Genomic DNA, 16041 nt, shown 5'->3' on the forward strand with positions numbered 1-16041 from the left:
CTTCCGCCTGTTAGCCTATTCCATAATACCATCTAATCCTAGAAGACAGTCATTGTCTCAAACAACATGGCAACCAAATCAAACTGAGTCAGAGAGAGAAGGTGGCCTGAGAAAAGAGATGGGAAAACAAAGGGTGACTCTTCACCTAAGTCTTTCAGGATGTTCCTGATTTTTAAAATTGTATTTGCACACTTTGATAGAAATGTAAATTAATTTTAGTATTTTTTCCATAGTTTTAGAACTTACATTTCATTTATCATTAGTGGGTTGAACATTTTTCATGTGTTTATTGACTATATGGAGCTCTACTTAGTGAACTTCCTGTCACATTTCTGCCCCTTTTTAATAGGTTTTATCTCTATTTTTCTGAAGCTTTGAAGGGACTTTTTAAAGTTTTATTTACTTATTTAAGTATTTTAGAGGCAGAGAGACACACAGAGACAGATTTCCCACTTACTGGTTTCTCCCCAAATGCCCACATCTGGCACTTGGCCAGACCAAAGCCAGGAGCCAAAACCTCAATCCAAGGGCTCCCACATGGTGGCAAAGACCCAACTACTTGTGCCATCACCTGCTACTTCCCAGGATGCAAAGCAGCAGGAAGCTGGAATCAAGAGTAGAGCTGGGCCGGCGCCGTGGCTCACTAGGTTAATCCTCTGCCTGCGGCGCCGGCACCCCGGGTCCTAGTCCCGGTCGGGGTACTGCATTCTGTCCCAGTTGCTCCTCTTCCAGCCCAGCTCTCTGATGTGGCTCGGGAAGGCAGTGGAGGATGGCCCAGGTCCTTGGGCCCTGCACCCGCATGGAAGACCAGGAGGAAGCACCCAGCTTTTGGTTTCGGATTGGCGCAGCATGCCGGCCACAGCGCGCCAGCTGCAGTGGCCATTTAGGGGGTGAACCAATGAAAGGAAGACCTTTCTTTCTGCCTCTCTCTCATTCTTTAACTCTGCCTGTCAAAAAAAAAAAAAAAGAGTAGCGCTAGGACAGTTAAGTAAGGCTCCCAATGTGGGATGCTGGTGTGCTAGGTCAATTTTTTTTTAATATTATATTTATTTATTTGAGAGGTAGAGTTACAGAGAGAGAGAGAGAGAGAAAGAGAGAGAGAGAGAGGTCTTCTATCTACTGGTTCATTCCTCAAATGACCACAACTGCTAGAACTGGGCCAATTTGAAGTCAGGAGCTTCTTCCGGACCTCCCATGTGGGTGCAGGGACCCAAACACTTGGGCTGTCTTCTACTGCTTTCCCAGGCCATAAGCAAAGAGCTGGATCAGAAGAGGAGCAGCCAGGACATGAACCGGTGCCCGTATGGGATGCCAGCACTGCAGGCCCCACTAAGTGGCAACTTAATTGCTAGGCCAAATGTCCACTATTCATTCATTTGAAAGGCAGAGAGACAAACAGACTGACAGGGAGCTGCTATCTGCTTGTCCACTTCCCAAATGTCCACAATAGCCAGAGTTGGGCCAGGGCTGAAGCTGGGAGTCAGGAATGCAATCCGCATCTCTAGCTGGGTGGCAGGAACCCAATTACTTGAGCTACTACCACTGCTTCCTAGAGTCCAAATTAGCAGGAACGTGGAATCAGGAGCTGAAGCTGGAAAATGAACTCAAGCATTCAGATAGGAGATGCAGGCATCCTAGCCAGTGCCCACTAGGCTGAATGCCTCTGAAGGAATTTTTTGAATTAACATGATAGTCTTTAACATCTTAAGTCCTAAAACATAAGACCTGTTCTTAGTAAAATGTCCATGTGAATCTTCCACTAAAGAAACATCATTAAAAAAAAAAAAAAAAAAAAAACTCAAGTTTCTGTTAGTAAGAAAACAATCTCTTGAACACACAAGGGAGCCTCAAAAAGTTCATGGAAAATTTGCTTTAAAAAAAAGATTTTAATTATTTATTTGAGAAGTAGAATTACAAACAGAGAAAAGGAAAAAGAGAAGGGTCTTCCTTCTGCTGGTTTACTCCCCAAATGGCTCCAATGGCTGGAGCTGAGCCGATCTGAAGCCAGGAGTTTCTTGCAGGTCTCCCACGTGGGTAGAGGGGCCCAAGGACTTGGGCCATCTTCTGCCGCTTTCCCAGGCCATAGCAGAGAGCTGGATTGGAAGAGGAGCAGCCAGGACTAAAACTGGTGCCCATATGGGATGCTGGTACCAGAGGCGGAGGCTTAGCCCACGATGCCATGGCACCAGCCCCCTGCATTATCTTTTAACTCCATTTTCCACAAACCTTTTCAAGTCCTCTTGTACTAAAACCTATTGAGTCACACATGTTAAATGAGTGAACTGTATATTATATGAATTCTATCTCAATAAAGCAGTTAGCAAAAAGAAGGAAGAAACAACTGAAAGAAAGAAATGGCTTCCTGGTCTTCCAAGCAAGAAACAAAATTCATTTCAACCTGGAAAAAGAAAATGACTAGTCTCTTCTCTTAAAAGTGGTCAACTAAAAGACAATTTAAAGGATATGTTTAGGGATCTTGTTTGCAATAAACAGATATTTCTTATTCCAAACATATTACCATAAATTTACAGCAAAAGAAACACCTAGATATATAGAGAGCAATGCTGATACAGGATTGGTAAAATGATAAAAATAAGCCTATAACTAACTGATTATCTTTCCAACACTAACATAACACTATGGACTCCCTTCCAACAACAGAGCACAGTGAGCTAACTCTTATTATACATGGATTAATCCAAATGTTCTCCCAATCCTGTCTATAGAGCTACAAGCCAAAGGACTGAGTTCTAAGCCTAGGGCCCTTCAACAAGGTCCTTAATCATTCTCATCATTCAATGTACACGTTCCATGCAGAAGACCTACGATATTTGCACCATGTCACAAGACGTCTAACCAGCCTGACAGAAAATGGAAGGTGAAGTTTTCTTCTACGGTGCGTCTACAGCAGTCAAGTGGACAAGCTGAGAGTTCTCTAACGAACCGAGTTGGTAAAGAACCCCATGTTCCCAGTCCCAAACAGGGATGGGTTGTCTTCACCCACACACTTCCTGTTTGCTGCTAAAACTGGTCCCTTACACAGCAGAGGCAGTGTCCCCTCCTCACCCTCAAGCACTGTTTTGGATCTGCTGGTTAACTCCCCAAGCAACCAGTATTTCAACAGGATCTTGTTGGTAGCCTCCCTCACAAGTAACACAAACACCGGCCCCTCCTCCCCGCCTCAAGTTGCCACAGACCTACCACGCCAACCTTAACATGCAGAATCTCACACTCACACGGCGGGGTCTGCTTGGGAGCTCTGTCATTCTGTTCACTCACAAGGGCCAGGAGCTCCATGCACGCTCAACAGGAAAGCCCTGGCAGTGATGGTCAGAACTAAGCTCAGGTCTTTGTGTTCCAAGTTTTGTTTGTTTGTTTGTTTGTTTGTTTTTGACAGGCAGAGTGGACAGTGAGAGAGACAGAGAGAAAGGTTTTCCTTTGCCATTGGTTCACCCTTCAATGGCCGCCGCGGCCGGTGCGCTACAGCCGGCACACCGTGCTGATCCGAAGCCAGGAGCCAATGCAGGTGCAGGGCCCAAGCACTTGGGCCATCCTCCACTGCACTCCCTGGCCACAGCAGAGAGCTGGCCTGGAAGAGGAGCAACTGGGACAGAATCTGGCGCCCCGACCGAGACTAGAACCCGATGTGCCGGTGCCGCAGGCGGAGGATTAGCCTATTGAGCCGCGGCGCTGGCCTGTTCCAAGTTTTAAGAAAGAGATTAAAGGATAGTGCTAAGAACAAAGCAACATAAAATTCTAAAAAAAATTAATATTCTGTATATCATTTGAATATATGTCTTCAGAAGCTCACCTAAAAACTGAAGTGAAAAAATCCTGAATGAATAGGTTTTTTAAACAAGAAATGAGACGCCTAGAAATGATCCTCTCCACATGAACAGGAGTGCCCTTAAAGTCTTCTATCCAGCTGGACCTCCAGCTTCCCGTCGTCGGCCTTACATTGCTTCAACTAAACAGGAACCAAACTGTCTTCCCTCTTAAAAAGAAAATCACATTTTGGAGGCCAGCATTGTGCCGCGAAAGGTTGACACAGTTGTCTATGATACCAGTGTCCCATGAGCACCAGTTCAAGTCCCAGCTGCTCCACTTCTGATCCAGCTCCTTACAAATGTGCTTGGAAAAGCACCAGAAGATGGCCCGAGTGCCTGGGCTCCTGATTCCCACAAAGGAGACCCAGATGGAATTTCAGGCTCCTGGCTTTCACCTGGCCCAGGCTTGGCTGTTTTGGCCATTTGGGGAGTGAACCAGTGGATAGAAAATCTCTTTCTGTGTGTGTATGTGTGTGTATCTATCTGTCTGTCTGTCTTTTCTCTAGCTTTGTCATTCAAATAAATAAATAGATCTTTAAAAAATCACATTTTTCATCAGCGTTCCTACTGTTCTTTTAAAGTGTTGAAACATCATTCGTGGGGCCGGCGCTGTGGCATAGCAGGTACAGCCACTGCCTGCAGAGCTAGCTTCCCATAGGGGGCTGGTTCAAGACCTGGCTGCTCCTCTTCCAATCTGACTCTCTGCTATGGCCTGGGAAAGCAGAAGTAGATGGCCAAGTCCTTGGGCCTCTGCATCTGCTTGGGAGACCCAGAGGAAGCTCCCGGCTTCAGATCGGCCTAGCTCTGGCCGTCGCGGCCATCTGGAGAGTGAACCACCAGATGAAGGACCTCCCCTTTCTCTCTCTCTCTCTCTCTCTCTCTCTCTCTGCTTCTCTGTAACTCTGCCTTTCAAATGAATAAATAAATCTTTGAAAAAAATAATAATCACACTTACCTGTATTGCCATCCAGTGACAAGGTTGGTGTACTTCATTAAATAACCATACACATTTTCCATGTGGTCACTGTTTCAAAAAGAAGAGAGGGATTCAAAATTAGAGAAAATCAGAAGGAATCCCAGTAAGAGAACTGTACAGTGGTGAAAATAGTTGTAGAAATGCATTTTTCCTACAAATCCCTCAAACATTCTTCAATAGCAAAATGTATAGGTTTATAAAAAGGTATTTAATCACCCAAATTTCTTATCCGTAGAATTTATTTTACCAGATTTCTTCAAAACAAGTGTAATTATAACCTGCTAAATATTATTATAAATATTATAAATATAATCATTTCACATTAAACTATGTAACTATAAAGCAAATGTATTATTAAACATAAATATATTGTAAATAAAAATATATTATTTGTAACTTTTTCAACAGTGAAACAGTAACTCCCAGTTTTATGGCTTAAAAATGCATTGGAAAAGGTTTCCTGCCTCGGGTGGCACACACAGACTACTTGCTGAGCCTCTAGCTCCTTGGTTTCTAACGTCAAGATCCTGTGTATGGACAGAGTGACACTTCACCTCCACTGCCACACCTGGACAGGCCCGAGACAGTGCTCACTGCAGGTCTTGTCATCAGGAAGATTTTATCTGGGAGCTGATCATTCACCTTACTGCAACTGAGTTTCTTTATTTCCTGCCCTCCCTTTTTTCATTTACTATAGGCATGGCCTGTTATAAAGTTTCAGAAGAAATACAGTATCTCATTAATATTTCGTCTCCATTTTTTAAAAGGATTGATTGATTGATTTGAAAGGCAGACTGAGAAAGAAAGCAAGATTTTTCAATTGGTTTTGCAACTGCTGGTTCATCCCCAAATGGTCTCAATGGCTGGAGCTGTTCCAGGATGATGCCAGGTGCCAGAAACTCCATCTGGGTCTCCCACATGGGTGGCAGGGACCTAAGGACTTGGGCCATCTTTTACGGCTTTCCCAGACCCTTTAGCAGAGAGCTGGATCAGAAGCAGAGCAGCCAGGACTTGAACTGGCACTCCTATGGGACGCTAGCATCACAGGCAGCAGCTTACCCATTGCATCACAACACAGGCCTCTCTCCTACAATATTTTAAGGTTCCTTCTACTTATGAAAAGACAGTAAAGCCAAACTTGTCTAGCTATGTCTTTTTGATATGTGTGTTTCATTTCTGTATTTTGTAATTTGTACTAAGAATTCCTTTTGTAGTCACCTATTCTACTGTGCCCTTTTAACTTTATGCTGTAAGATGTGATGGAAATGAGACATATTTGCTGAACTGTCCTTGACTCACACAGCACACCTGGTAAAATTTCACCTAACCAGCATCCAGGAAATTGAAACTGTCAGGCAATAAGCCATCTTTACAAAATATATGGCAAAGGCAAAAGAAAGAGAGACCTGACACAACCAACAGAACAAAGTTCAAACAAGGTTTAGATTGGCCTGAATCAGAAATCAAAACAACTAAACACACAAACACTCTGTCAGGAATACAAAATGACAAATTTTACTGTAAGGGTCTAGGAGCTATTACTATACAGCAAGTAGGGGGATGCTTCAGGAAAAAACTCAATGTTTGGTATCTTTCTAGTCTCATTTCTTCAGGGTGACTAGAAGCAAAGATCAAATCAGAAAACAAAGAATCGATTCCATGTGATTTGGTATATGTTATCTTTTCTGCATTTTGCTTTTTTGTTGTTTTTGTTTATTTATGTTGTTTACTTGAAAGAGAGAAAACAGAAAGAGACAAATGGACAGAGAGATCTTCCATCTGCTGATTCATTCCACAAATGTTCATGACAGATGAGGCCAGGCCAGGCCATAGCCGGGAGCCAGGAATGCAATCCAGTTCTTCCATGTGGGTGGAAGCAACTCAACTTCTTGAGCCATCACCTGCTGTCTCCCACAGTGTGTATGAGTAGGAAGCTGGACTCTGGAATGGAGCCAGGACTTAAACCCTGGCACTCTGATCAACATGGCACGGCAGGTGTTTCGAGACATGTTTTAACAGTTAAATGCCTGTACCTTTTTCTGCCTTCTTCCATTCCATGGTTAGCAAGCAACTATGTTTATCAGCTGAAACTGCTCAAGTTCCATTGGTTTCATAAAGCCACTCATGTCAGGAAGACAAAGGCTGCCAACTTTTAATCTGTCAACCCAAAGTTCTGCTAATGAAATATTACCTACTAGGTCATGTTCAACTGATAGCACCAGCTGAATTCTCGTTGCACTATTTTCTAAAACCCACAACTAGAGAGGCCTTTTCTCCAGAAACAAAGCCCATTGAGGTTTTCCTATGCCTCCTGTTCTTCAGCCCCAGGTCACCACCAAGCTGCTTCTTTCCCTTCCTTTGGCTCTTGGAAAAGCAGAGACATACTTCCCCTGGCTTAAGTCCCACATCTTTTCCAAGCTTCAGGCTTAAACAGTACTTGGAATCACAGGAATCCTGAAGTCCCTGGACTCTGTCCAAAAGAAATTCCCCAAAGAGCTCCTCCTCTATTTTTGGTTCTTAACACACAGCTCAGCTACCCCAAGCTATCTTTGCCCAAAATGCTTGTGTTTTTTTGTCCACTCTGTCCTGCTGTTTCCTAACCTTGGTATTCATTTACACTCAGCAATCATCCACAAAAAGCCTGAGGTAGCACACAAGCTAAATTAAGTATGTCCCTGAAGTGCCAAGATATCCCATAACACACCAGTTGGGGAAATTCACCCTTAATCTAGGTTCTCTACATCAAGCCTTTGTTACTAAGTATCAACTCATAGCAATGAGCATGTAATAAAAACATTATAACAATTATAGTCCTACTCCTTTGCTTCTAGGACTTTAATATGTCCTACAAATGCATGTGAACTGTGGGGAGAAATTTTCATAATCCCTTAAGCACACTATCTACACCTGAGAAAACAAAACTTTATTCAAAGCCATTAAATAAAACACAGCACCTTCTTTACCTTTATCCAGTCAATACTCTTATATTACTAAGGTATTCCTCATTTTGGTCATATCTAAGTTATTTATAACAATAAATACCAATGAATTTTTAAAAGCATGCAATTTCCATTACATCCATTACTAAAAAAAAAAAAAAAAAAAAAAAAACAACAACAACAACAAAAAAGCTTCTCCAGAGTTCACAATATAGCAATGTTTTGTGTGCAATTTTCTAATGCTATTAATATTTTACTGATGCACATATCTAAAAAGTTAACTCACAAAAATTACAGGGGGCCAGCGCCGTGGCTCACTTGGCTAATCCTCTGCCTGAGGCACCGGCATCCCATATGGGTACCAGGTTCTAGTCCCGGCTGCTCCTCTTCCAGTCCAGCTCTCTGCTGTGGCCCAGGAGGGCAGTGGAGGATGGCTTAAGTGCTTGGGCCCTGCACCCGCATGGGGGACCAGGAGGAAGCACCTGGCTCCTGGCTTCAGATCGGCATAGTTTCAGCCATGGTGGCCATTTGGAGGGGTGAACCCACGGAAGGAAGACCTTTCTCTCTGTTTCTCTGTCTGTAACTCTACCTCTCAAATAAATAAATTTTAAAAAAATTACAAGAGGGATACTGACATTTAAAAAAAATTTTTTTTTTTTGAGAGGCAGTAAGAGAGCTCCCATCTGTTGGCTCACTCCTCACAACAGCTGGTTTATTTGACATAGCATAAAGCCGGTCCCAGAACACACAGAGATTCAAATAAGCAAGTATATACTCTTGGCCTGCCTTTACCATATGAAACAGCAGTGTCCAGGTTACAAAGAGCCAACTTATGAACATAATCTTTGGAACAGCTGGCTGCCCAGTCTCTCCCTCACCCACCCCACAAGTTAGCAGCACTTCAGAGCACCCAGTGATATGGCGCAACCATGCCATCTAGTGGCCAGCATAAGGAGCTTTGTGATGGGATGCATTGTTGCCACTTGCTTTTCTTCTCTGTACCTTCCTACTAATCATGTAGTACTTCTAACTCTCATGCTTTATTCCCATAAAATAAGTAGATTTTTTAAAATAAGATTTATTTATTTGAGAGGCAGAGGTAGAGAGAGAGAGCGAGAGAGAAAAAGAGGGAGTGGGAGACAGAGAGAGAGATCTTCCATTAGCTGGTTCATTCCCCAAATGGCCTCAATGGCCAGGGATGGGCCAGATTAAAGCTAGGAGCCAGAAACTTCTTCCAGGTCTCCCACATGGGTGCAGGGGCCCAAGTATGTGTACCATCTTCCACCGCTTTCCCAGGTGCATTAGCAGGGAGCTGGATAGGAAGTGGAGCAGCCAGGACTCAAACCAGTGCCAATTGGGATGCTGACGTCCCAGGGAGCAGCTTTACCTGCTATGCCACAACCCACAGCACTGGCTCCCAAATGTGTGGATTTTTATAGAATAGTTTTAATAGACCTGTTAATATGAATAAAATCTAGTTGCTGAAGTGAGGAACACAAAATGTATCTGATTAAACCATACTATTTGGTGTTCTTTGGAGAAGTGGTGATCCACAAAGACAGATATATTGAAAAATAAGCTAAGAAAAAGTTAATTTCTGCTTCAATCTTTCAGCAACTCCACCAGTAAATATACTGGGTAAATTTCTTTTACACTTGATAAGATTTAATTGAGGGGCTGGCACTGTGGTGTAGTGAGTAAAGCCGCCACCTGCAGTGCTGGCATCCCATATAGACACCGGTTTGAGACCCAGCTGTTTCACTTTGATCCAGCTCTCTGCTATGGCCTGGGAAAGCAGTAGAAGATGGCCCAAGACCTTGGGCCCCTGTACCCATGTTGGAGACCCGGAAGAAGCTCCTGGCTCCTGGCTTCAGATTGGTGCAGCTTCAGCCATTGCAGCCATCTGGGGAGTGAATCAGTGGATGGAAGACCTCTCTCTCTCTCTGTCTCCGCCTCTGCCTCTCCTTCTCTCCGTGTGTAACTCTGACTTTCAAGTAAATAATCTTTTAAAAAAAGATTTAATTGAGATTAGCAGTAGAAACTGAGAGTCTATAAAAACAGCTGATCAAGTGAACCATGCCAAGATCATTATATTATGTTTATATTCACCTCCTAAATATCTTTTTATTTATTTATTTTTTTTGACAGGCAGAGTTAGACAGTGAGAGAGACAGAGAGAAAGGTCTTCCTTTTGCGGTTGTTTCACCCTCTAAGTGACCGCCATGGCTAGCGCATTGCAGCCAGCGCGCTGCGCTGATCCAAAGCCAGGAGCCAGGAGATTCCTCCTGGTCTCCCATGTGGGTACAGGACCCAGGGACCTGGGCCATCCTCCACTGCACTCTCAGGCCACAGCAGAGAGCTGGACTAGAAGAGGAGCAACCGGGACAGAATCCGGTGCCCCAACTGGGACTAGAACCCGAGGTGCCGGCACCACAGGCAGAGGATTAGCCAAATGAGCTGCGGTGCTGGCCTCCTAAATATCTTAATAATTATATTTTTAAAAGATTTTCTTTATTTGAGAGGTACAGTTGCAGACAGTGAAAAGGAGAGACAGAGAAAGGCCTTCCATCCTCTGGTTCACTTCCCAAATGGCCAGGCTAAAGCCAGGAGCCAGGAGCTTCTTCTGGGTCTTCCATACTGGTGCAGGGCCCAAGGACTTGGGCCATCTTTTACTGCTTTCCCAGGCCATAGCAGAGGCTGGATCAGAAGTGGAGCAGCCACATCTTGAACTGGTGCCCATATGGGATGCCGACACCACAGGTGGAGGATTAACCTAGTGCGCCACAGTGAGGCCCCTGATAATTATTACTTTAATTACTATAACACATTTATTTCTTAACTTTTCCTCATCAGACTTAAGATATATTGAACATTTTAAAACTAAGCTACTTTCTGAGCAGTTTCAAATTCTTCCTTTCAATTATACACAGTTATTCAGTTCCTTCTAAATGAAAAGCACTCTGAGAACCCCCTGAAAAGTATGGAAAAAACAAAAGGCAATACGTCTCCACCCCAAGCCTACAATCTAATTCCAGAGCAGTACTTCTCCATGAAGAAAATGAGAGTCATGAGGGCTCATGCTAGTGCAAGAGTTTTTAGCTGTCACACAAATAAGAAAAGGTGTTTCATTAAACAAAGACGCAGGATTCAGAAGTGACTGAGAAGGCTGAAGTGACTGGACCTGATGATGAATTACACAGAGTGAGAGGGAGACCAGGGTGAGAGAGAGGGGTAAGGGCTGCCCGGCTGTAACACTGGGAGGGTAGCTAGTGCCCTCCGTAAAGAAGGATCACTGAGGGAGGCTGGGATTTGGTCCAGTTTAACATGTTGAATTTAAGGCACCTGTGGGACACCCAGGGCGACATCAGTAAGGAAGCGTGATTCGGGCTGGAGATACAGAATCGGCAGCTGTCAGCATGTAGCACGTAAGCAGCTTTTACAGCCACCGCAGTACCTCAGATGGATGGGAAAGTAGTACAAAATGGCAAAAGATGGGACAGGGCCTAATAGAAAACCCTCAGGAAAAGTCTTAAGGAGAAAGGGGAGTACAGAGAAGAGATATAAAAGGCGTTCAGTAAATAATAAGCAATGGGAATTTTTCTATAAAACCAAGGGAAACCTGAGTAGCCTGTTCCCCAAGCCCCTCAAAAACTTCAATTCACAGCCTACGTACTCAAATAAATCTCAGATAAAATAGGGCCTAATTATCTTAACTTCTACCAAAAAGTATAGAGTCAAGGGAGTGGCCCTCCCTCCTGTTACTCTGTGGCCCAGGAATTTCACTTCTAGGTATTCAGTGGAAGACAGATGATTAGTAATTTAGACAAAGATAACATGGTAACCATGTTGACTATAGCACAATTTTTATAGTGGAAAGCAGGGGAGAGGAGAGGGATGGATGAGAGGAACAGAAACAAGCTAAAGGAAACACAGTATTCACCACCAAAGTGTTTACGAGTTTCTAATACTTATGGTTATGAAATACCATAAGTATTTACGGTTATGAAATACTTACGGTTATAGAAACTCCAAGCTACAAAATTTTAATAGTGCATAAAATACATGGACAGGACCATGTACAGAAAGTAGTAATAAAGTTATCATTGGATGGAAAAATTATGGGTGGTTTTATGTAGCTCCCTTCACTATTTCACATTTTCCAATTTTAAGTTATTTTTATAATCAAACATTTTAAAATGTCTAATTATGTTGAATACATGAGACAGTCCAGGGACAGATCTAGCCATACATATTAACAGGCATGAATTCAGTTTTTTTAGACTTTTCCAGTTTGACTGTAGGAGCAAAGTTCTTTGGGGATACAGAACTGAGTATTCCATAAGGCTTCACTTCTCAAATTAGGTTACTCACATCCAAAGCTGCGCTGGGTGCCTGGCAGAACAGAGTGTCTTTCTAGAGCAAATTTATCTGAGTACAAGAAGTTCAAGAATTTTTATATTTATAATTCATATAAATGTTAGAAAGAAACTTGCTCCCTCCTCACCCAGCTCCCTGCGGAGACCGTCTCTGTCCTCTGCCCCACCCCTCCTGCTCACTCCTCTCCGGGCTGGGCAGCAAGCTCAACCCCTCTGGGCTCTGCTCTAGGATCTGCCTGCCTTCCCAGAGGAGAGGGCACTCTGCCAAAGACAAGGCCTCCCAGCGCAGGCTACCTGCCATGGCGTGGTACGTGAGCCCCAATCATGGTGAAACATTAGCACACACACTTTACTCACAAAAAAGTCCTTTTCACCAGACAGCCTTTCTAGTGCTACAGCTGACCTTTTCCTTTTTCATATCCATTAGGAGGGTTACTATTTTTTAAAAAAGGAAACAACCAGTGTTGGCAAGGACGTGAAACAAACTGGACCCCTGTGTACTGATGTGGGAATTGAAAAAGTGCTTATTCTGTGGAAACAGTGTGGTGGTCCCTCAGAAAGTCAGACACAGAGTCACCTTATGACTTCTGTTCTGTACACCCATGTTCTCTTCCCAGCAGTGATATTCATCATAGTCAAAAGGTGGAAGAAGGGGCCAGCACTGTGGCCCAAGTCCTTGAGTCCCTGCACCCATATGGGAGACCCGGAAGAAGCTCCTGGCTCCTGGCTTCAGACTGGCCCAGCTCTAGCCATCACAGCAATCTGAGGAGTGAACCAGTGGATGGAAGACTTCTCTCTCCCTCTTCTTCTCTGTAACTCTGCCTTTAAAATAAACAAACAAATCTTTAAAGTAAATAAAAATTTTTAAAAAGGTGGAAGCAATCCAAAGGCCAAAGTCATACACACATAATGGGATACTATTCAACTTTCAAAAAGAAGTAAATTCTAGGGGTTGGCATTGTAGCTCGATGGGTTAAGCCTGCAATGCTGGCATCCCATATAGACACCAGCTGGAGTCCTGGCTGTTCTACTTCTGATACAGCTCCATGCTAATTCTCCTGGAAAGCAGCAGCAGATCCTCCGCCTTGCGGCGCCGGCACACCGGGTTCTAGTGCCGGTCGGGGCACCGATCCTGTCCCAGTTGCCCCTCTTCCAGGCCAGCTCTCTGCTGTGGCCCGGGAGTGCAGTGGAGGATGGCCCAAGCCCTTGGGCCCTGCACCCCATGGGAGACCAGGAGAAGCACCTGGCTCCTGCCATCGGATCAGCGCGGTGCGCCGGCCGCAGCGCGCCTACCGCGGCGGCCATTGGAGGGTGAACCAACGGCAAAAGGAAGACCTTTCTCTCTGTCTCTCTCTCTCTCACTGTCCACTCTGCCTGTCAAAAAAAAAAAAAAAAACTACAACATGGTTAATATTTTCATGATTAACACGAAAATATTATGCTAAGTGAAATAAACCAGACACAAAATAACAAATATTGTATGATCCTACTTATATGAGATATTCAGGATAAACAGTCAAAACACAGACATAGAACAATAAGATAGAACAGGAGTTGCCAGGGGCTCGGGGAGAGGAATGAAAGAAGTTAATGGATAAGGTTTCATTGGAAATCGTAAGCTGCTGCCCGGAACACCAGCATCCTATATGAGCACTGGTTTGAGTCCCCGCTGCTCCTCTTTTGATCAAGCTCTCTGCTTATGAGCCTGGGAAAGCAGCAGTAGATGATCCAAGTACTTGGGCCCCTGAACTCATATGGGCGACGCAGATGAAGCCCCTGGCTCCTTGCTTTGGCCAAGCACAGCCCTGGCCGTTGTGGTCATTTGGGGAGTGAACCAGTGGATGAAGACCTCTCTCCCTCTCTGTTTCTGTTTCTCTCTCTCTCTCTCTGTAACTCTGCCTTTCAAATAAATATTTTTTTTTTAAATTCTAGAGATAATGGTGATGGCTATACAAGGGAATGTACCTGGTCACTGACTATATACTCAAATATGGTTGAAATGGTAAATTTTGCTTTGTGAATTTTACCAAAATAAAAAACTCAGACCTGACAGCTTAATTGTGTCCTGTGTGACCTTTGTCCCCTCCCTCTCAACTCCAGCCAAACCCCTGCACTAAAGCCTCAGCCAGCACCGCAGTATGACTTCTGGCAGTGCAAGACTGTGTCCCTAGGATGTTTCCCCTTCCCATACCCCACAAAATGCCTGCCTGAGAAAGTTCAGGTTGCCAGGAGAATTTATTGCTTGTTCTAGCTAACAACTGACCACAGTCCCCTGACCTCCCCTTTCTTAGAGCACTTACTAAAAAGGACTTAACATCGTGACCATTCGTTATCTCTTACAATTCACAAGTATCTTTTGCAAGGACCAGAATGCGATTCTTTTGAAATGTAATCTCATCAGGAAAGACAGGGCCTCTATTTCCCAGCCTCTAGGGAGAACGGAAGCCTAACTTTGGTGACTGACCCCTAGCAAACACTGCTGGTCTAATCATATCGACACTAACCTGATCCTTCGTCATTTTCCACTTTTCTGCTTCTGACGAGGGCCTGTTCTCTCTCATCTTCTCTGCAAAATGCCCAATCACCTCTGTACAAACTGGAAAGACCCCCAGTCTCTCCCGTCAGTAGTCACTGAATAAAATCTACTTTCACCACGTTATCGAAAGTCCAGCAGGGTTTACATTAGGACTTTCCTAAGTCTGCCGTATCTCCTCAAAGATAGTCTATGTCCCTATAAGCACACAAGCACACACTCTGCGTTTCAAACAAATGGTTACAATCCACACACAGTTCTGTACTGAACCTGGTTTTCAACGGTTTCATTTCAAAGCAGCCTGAGTAATGCATAGTAATCTATTGCATAGCAGTAGTGTCTACCCAGCCCCCTACTGATGCACAGTTGTCTTGAGGCTTTTATTACACAAACAATGTGGCCACAAATCAAACTGTACAAATGTTTGTGTACACTTGCTAAAAGTGAAATTGTTACATGAAAGACTTTTTTTTTTAAAAACACTACTAACCTATTATTAAAGAGACTACAGCAATTTAACTCCAACTCTGCTGTTTAAAAGAGTGCCTATTTAGGGCTGGTGCGCAAGAAGAGCTGTCACCTTCATCGCCGGCATCCCATATGGGCACTGGTTTATGTCCTGCTTGCTTCACTTCTGATCCAGCTCCCTGCTAATGGCCTGGGAAAAGCAGCGGAAGATTGGCCCGGGAGTTTGGGCCTCCGCCACCCATGTGAGAGACACGGATAAATCTCCCAGCTTTGGCCTGGCTCAGCCCTGGCCATTGCTGCCATCTGGGGAGTGAACCAGTAGATGGAAGGGCTCTCCTTTTTCTGTAACTCTTTCAAAATAAGTAAATTTTAAAAAAATAAAAACTCAAGAAAAGGAAGAGGGTCTGCTTCCTCGCACTACATATGTCAGCAGCGATGCTTGCCAACACACAGGTGTAGCTTTACCTGCCAATCAGATGCTAGACATTCCTAGTCCACTTCTCAATACTGTTTTCTGTTCAAAACTAAGGTTTTCTTTTTAAAATATTTTCCACGCTAGGATAGCATATAGTATGTGTTTCTTTGTTATGACTTACCTATTTATTTGAAAGGCAGAGTTAAAGAGAGGGAGTGACAGAGACAGAGATCTTCCATTTGCTGGTTCACTCTCCAAATGGACCCAAAAGCCAGGGCTGGGCTATGCCAAAATCAAAAGCCTGGAACTCCATTCAGGTCTCCCACAACAGTTGCAGGGGCCTAAGCCCTTGAACCATCTTCCACTGCTTTCCCAGGTGCATTAGCAGGGAGCTGGATCAGAAGTGGACCAGCCGAGGGGCCGGTGCTGTGGCAAAGTGGGTAAGTCGTCACTTGGAGTGCCAGCATCCAATATGGGCACTGGTTTGAGACCTGGCTGCTCCACTTT

General features: G+C 44.1%; 1 protein-coding gene across 2 annotated transcripts in view; it reads right to left on the reverse strand.

The window, feature by feature from the left end:
- The window catches only part of OSBPL11 (oxysterol binding protein like 11), a 92620-nt gene that overhangs the window by 57649 nt on the left and 18930 nt on the right, over positions 1-16041 (reverse strand). For both annotated transcript variants that reach the window (XM_062209238.1, XM_062209229.1), the window contains exon 2: positions 4783-4851. In XM_062209238.1, the coding sequence (XP_062065222.1) occupies positions 4783-4851 (69 nt within the window). The remainder of the gene's footprint in view (positions 1-4782; positions 4852-16041) is intronic.

The sequence above is a fragment of the Lepus europaeus genome, chromosome 2 (assembly GCF_033115175.1).
Source record: "Lepus europaeus isolate LE1 chromosome 2, mLepTim1.pri, whole genome shotgun sequence".
Classification (NCBI taxonomy): domain Eukaryota; kingdom Metazoa; phylum Chordata; class Mammalia; order Lagomorpha; family Leporidae; genus Lepus; species Lepus europaeus.